The 5,755-nt window shown below is 45.7% G+C and overlaps 1 protein-coding gene across 1 annotated transcript in view; it reads left to right on the forward strand.

Annotated features, from left to right (window-relative positions):
* ripk1l (receptor (TNFRSF)-interacting serine-threonine kinase 1, like) overlaps positions 1 to 2,680 on the forward strand; it is a 32,365-nt gene extending 29,685 nt beyond the window's left edge. Inside the window, exons 11-13 of the mRNA XM_037681296.1 lie at positions 1,401 to 1,481; positions 1,556 to 1,754; positions 2,610 to 2,680. Coding sequence (XP_037537224.1) covers positions 1,401 to 1,481; positions 1,556 to 1,754; positions 2,610 to 2,680 — 351 coding nt within the window. The remainder of the gene's footprint in view (positions 1 to 1,400; positions 1,482 to 1,555; positions 1,755 to 2,609) is intronic.
* Positions 2,681 to 5,755: the final 3,075 nt, after the last annotated feature.

Here is a 5,755-nt window from a genome sequence, read left to right on the forward strand (position 1 = left end):
TACAAGAAAGAATAACTTTTAGTTGTTTTTGTATTGAGCTTTTTTTTAATTATTAACATTATTTTTAATTTGTAACGGAAACAAATTAAAGTGCATCAATTTGCCTGAAAAAAAATCTATTTCAACTGTAAACATTTTGACCATTTCATACTGAAAAATAAAATTAAATATAATCAATAAATAATTAATTCAAATTTTTAAGCAACGTTTTAAATCAGGAGTGTTATATAAAACACTTTGACCTACAAAACAAAAATGAATAAAACGATTTGTGCTGATTTTTTTTTTTTTTTTTCTTTACATCAAAATGAGGACGTCATGATTAATGTCTGCAATGAGCACGTTTTGCAGTGCACAGCTTTTTGAAACATGACACTGCAGCTCTCAGCTCCTGCTCAATGTGTCCTGGACCTGGACCTGGACTTCAGAGCTGCAACAGCAGAGAAGTCAGTCTCACAAAGATGAGATGTTGCAAAAGGAAGAATGCTGCCCATGGTCCTCTGTGAAAGAGGAGAGAGGGGGCGGGTATCACTCTTGCTTTGAGTTTATACTGGTACTCTTTGTTGCATGTGTGCTGTGGGTGACGGGCGTCCAGAGCGTCACAAAACCAGCAGCAGAGGTGTCGGAGTTGTGTATTTATCGTCTCAGCAGCAGAGGGAGCGACGCGGTTCAAGCATGGCTCCACAAAAGACGAGGCAGTCATGTTTGTTCATAACTTTATTATTAGTCCGCCTGAGAGTTGCTGGATACGAGCAAACAGTTGCTGGAACGCACCCTGTCAAAATGAGAGTGGTGAAGAAGAAGAAAACTACTCCCTGTGGCAAAAAAAATGCATGTTCCCCGGGGTCACACGTCCCCCCCCCCGGCATCGCCCCAGTATTTGAGTCATAGTGGATCATCCAGTTTGATGGTGACAGCCAGAACTAGCTGTTCACGTGATAAAGAAGCACCATCAACCTAACAACTGATCGTTAGGGCCCTGATGGCCGCTTGCTATTCACAGAGGGCTGTAGCTCCTTTCACAGAGTGTGAACCTTACCCCCTCACTCTGCCGCAGTACTTTTACACACCACTCTGCATCATAGTGGACGTCTGTCGGGTCGAAGCTGAAACCCTCCTGTGTTGGAGTTTCCTCCTTTTTACTGCATCCAAGGCACGACTTCTGCTGCTACAGCTTCTGTCTGTACGTTCGTAAACTTGTCCCATAACCTTTGAGCCGCACAAGATGAATGAGCAAAACTGCATACACGCTTCATCACCCAGCTTCAAGGTCAAGGTCACAAATCAAGGTTGAATGTTATACAGGGTGTTTGCATGTCCGGGCCGTTGCTACAGATTGCTGTCTGATAGTTTGACGGGCGCATAATGTGCCGTCCTCTTGTTGTTTTTCTTGTGCGCAGCTTTTGAGGAGGAGTCCAGAACGACGTCTCGGAGCAGGAGAGAAGGATGCAGAGGAAGTAAAGAAACATCCTTTCTTCAAGGTAAGGCACAAAAACAAAATGAGCACTTTTAGTCAGGGTCATGAACGAGCTAACGTTACTCTGTCTTCTGGCAGTACATGGAGTGGGATGATCTGTTGGCCAAGAAGGTGAAGCCGCCATTTGTGCCCACCATCCAGGGCGCCAACGACGTCAGCAACTTTGACGACGAATTTACCTCAGAGGCTCCAATTTTAACCCCCCCGAGGGAACCCCGAATGCTGAACTCAGAGGAGCAGAACCAGTTTTCTGACTTTGATTACATTGCTGACTGGTGTTAGCTTCATGTGGACCTCAGGCAGACAGACTGACGGACACTGTGAACTCAAACACAGCGGCTGTAGCTGACATGGATTTGCTTTAATCTGCCCTGAATGTTCAGAACATCAACCAGAACCTCCGTGCCACTGAGAAGAAAACCCAGATGAAGCCTCATCAGGAGCTACAGTCGTGTTTTTTTATCAGCATGAAGAAAAATTTTAAAAGAATTCAAAAGGACTTCAGTTGAAGGTCGATGGATGTCCTTCATCACCGTCATGTGTTTTGACTGACCTCTGAGAAGATTTTATTACATAAGAACTGAGAAAACGACATCACGGTCATGGTTGTCGGTGTCAGTCTTGTTTTTTTTACCTGTACAGATCATATTCAGTTGCATCGTTTGTGTTTCGTTGTAAAGCCCTCACAGAGATCCTGTCTGAAATGTCACTGAACGGTCACCCACAGCAAACGTGTTGACTACTACTGCTGCTTCCTGACTTGAAAAACCCAAGTGAGCCTAATCACTACGTCCTCATCTTCATCCTCCTGACTTCAGTTCATCCAGCGTTACACCTGCAGCGTATTTAGGAAACTTCTGGTTGGAGAAGACTTGTTTGAGGAGATGAAACGGATTATTTCTGCTCTGGCGCCCCCTGGTGTTCACACTTTTTATTTTTTACTTGAGCTCAGTTCAAGCAGTACAGATCTTTTGAAGTAGGGTTCTGAGGCGATGTTTTGAACAGTAAATGTCTTACCTGTTGCAGATAGCTCTTTGAATGACCTCTGTTTGGGGAAAGGATTTGGTTCTGGTTAGATTGATGAACAGCTGTCAGGACTGTCTAACCCTTTACATGTCCCTGTTGTTTCCAGGGAATGCTGCTGCCACCCGCCATAGAAAGACGAAGGCAGACGACGTCTGCATGTTCATGTCCGTCTGTTAGCAAAATATCTCATGAACCACAGGATGGATTTTAATGAAACTCAAAAACGTCTATAACTCGGTCAAGTTTACAGACGTGGAGCAGCAGTCGGGGGGTGGTAGCTGAGAGTAGATCACAACACACATTCTGAGTGTTAATTTTAATGTTTTTCCAAAACGAACACAATTCTGTCACTTTTCAAACCTCTGGCGTGAAAGACCGGGGTGCCGCATGTTATTCAAAGAATGCAAAGACTTTGATTTATTTGTAAGCTCTCATCATTTCTACTGAAATAACAGTAAACTGCAAAACTGACGGCGCGTTAGTGTTTATAGAACAGCGTGTGCACGAAGCGCTGCAGTATCTGAGACTGGAGCCGTTTGAGGTCGGTTAAATCATTTAAAGACCTTTGTTCTAACGTCAGGCTTGAATTGTTCGCTTTACATCAGAATCACGCTTCAAAAGATCTGAACTACCCTTTAAGTGCTGCAGTACAGTATAGTTTAAATGTCTGATGGGAGGCGGTTGTGGTGGACCTTCTTTATATTTTATACCTCAGTGGACTTTAGGTTTCAGTGCGTGGCACGGTTAAAGCTATGAAAACCAAAAGAATCCTGTCGTGGTTGAAGCAGACGGATCAAACCTTAAAGCGGTGAGGAGCTGTTTTTTAATCAGCAGCTTAAATTCTGCTCAGTTTCTGATGTAGTTAGTGCTTCCCTCGTCGACCTGATGTCTCTTTCACGCTGACCTCCTGTCAGTTCGCATGTTTGATCTGACCCGACGGTTCGGAGCCGATGACGTGAATCACTGCAGAGGGGAGATTTTATACATACTGTAAGTTCACAGTTAAGCTGAAAGCACTAATTTTATCAAAAGTTATAAGTATCTACATTTCTTAATCATGAAAACAGATTGTACAAAGTGTTTTGCATGTTGTCAGAACAGACGTAAACTGATGGATGGTACATGATTGACCCAAATCCCAGCGGTTCCCTTTCAGGCCGGTGTATAAAAACCTTTTTACCGTCACTGTTTGTTGCCTAACTCACAAATTAAACATTTTGTTAAAGTGACTTGTTTCTTTTTTAACATTCTGACTTAAAATGAGGGACAGACTTGTCTCATTATTTTCTTGTATTTATTTAATATCAACAATTTTTAAGCCTTTCATTGCTTACAGTCCAGAGCCTCATAATGGCTCCTAAAATTAAAACTCGTTATTGAATTACATCTCAGTAATGAAGCTGAGCTGCTAAACAATATTTTATTCAGTTTGTATTTTTTCTCCTCTGATGCCGACAGTGGCAGAATAATTAACTCGGAACAATCGATCTTGAGAAACGTTCAAATTATATACAAGTTGAGGAAAAACATTGAAACTGATAAAACGCATCGTGATTTATCTGCTTTCATTTAAAAATACAAATACTATAGAATGCTGCATGACATATTTTAGGATTAATGATATAAAGTTTGATATGAATTTATAGTTATTTAATAAAAAGAAGAAGTGAAGGAACTCCGTGTCCCTTGCCCGGACGTGGGTTACCGGGGCCCCACCCTGGAGCCAGGCCTGGGGAAGGGGCTCGTTAAGTGCCTGATGACCGGGTTTACCCACGGGGCCCAGTCGGGCTCAGCCCGAACGAGCAACATGGGTTTTCCTTCCTCTGGGACCACCACCTGCAGGAGGGGCCATACAAGGTGGGTGCATGACTCCATGGGCAGTAGCCAAAGGTGGGGGCCATGGCGCTCTGACCCTGGCTTACCAAAGCTGGCTCTTGGGACATGGAACGTGACCTCAATGATGGAGAAGAAGCCTGAGCTTGTGCGTGAGGTTGACGGGTATCGACTAGATATAGTTGGGCTCACCTCGACGCACAGCATGGGCTCTGGACCCGATCTCCTTGAGAGGGGCTGGACCTTGTTCCACTCTGGAGATGCCCATGGTGAGAGGCATTGAGCTGGTGTGGGGCTACTTAGCCCCCGACTTGGTGCCTGTGTGTTGAGTTTTCCCCGGTAGATGAGAGGGTGGCTTCCCTGCACTTTCAGGTGTGGGGACGGACTCTGACTTTGTGCCTACGTGCCAAACGGCAGTTCAGAGTATCAGGCCTTCTTAGTCCTTAGCAGGGGTGCTGGAAGGTGCGCCAGCTGAGGACTCCTTTATTCTGCTGGGGGACTTCAATGCCCATGTGTGTAATGACAGTGACTGGAGGGATGTGATTGGGAGGAACGGTCTCTCTGATCTGAACCCGAGCGTTGTTCTGTTGTTGGACTTCTGTGCTAGTCATAGTTTGTCCATCACGAACACCATGTTCGAACATAAGGGTGTCCATAAGTACACTTGGCACCAGGACACTATAGGTCTTAGATCGATGCCTTGTTTTGGACACTCAGGTGAAGAGAGGAGCTGAGCTGTCAACTGATCACCACCTGGTAGTGAGTTGGGTTCAGATGGCAGGGGAAGATATCGGACAGACCCGGTAGACCCAAATGCATAGTGAGGGTTTGGTGGGAACGCCTGTCAGAAGAACCTGTCAGAGAGAACTCACACCTCCAGGAGAGTTTTAACCACATCCCAGCTGAGGTGGGGGACATTGAGTCCCAGTGGGCCATGTTCCACGCCTCGCTTGTTGAGGTAGCTGCCTTGAGCTGTGGCCGCAAGGTTGTCGGTGCTTCTCGTGGTGGCCATCCTCAAACTCTGTGGTGGACAACCCGGGTTAGGGAGGCTGTCAAGCTGAAGGAGTCCTATTGGGCCTGTTGGTCAGTGGGACTTTGAAGGCAGCTGAGGAGTACCGAAGGGCCAAGCGGTCCGCAGCCTTGGCTGTTGCTGAGGCAAAAGCTCGGATGTGGGAGGAGTTCAGTGAGACCTTGGATAGAGACTCTTGGTCGGCTCCGAGGAGATTCTGGCAAACCATCTGATGGCTGAGGAGGGGAAAGCAGCACTTTACTAACACTGTTCAGTGAAGGTAGAGTGTTGTTGACCTCAACCAGTGATGTCATTGGGAGGTGGAAGGAATACTTCTCAGACCTTCTCAATCCCACCAGCACGTCTTCAATGGAGAAAGCGGAGTCAGGGGACTTTGGGGTTGGTCTGTC

Source organism: Nematolebias whitei, chromosome 9 (assembly GCF_014905685.2).
Source record: "Nematolebias whitei isolate Nwh7 chromosome 9, NemWhi1, whole genome shotgun sequence".
Taxonomy (NCBI): Eukaryota; Metazoa; Chordata; class Actinopteri; order Cyprinodontiformes; family Rivulidae; genus Nematolebias; species Nematolebias whitei.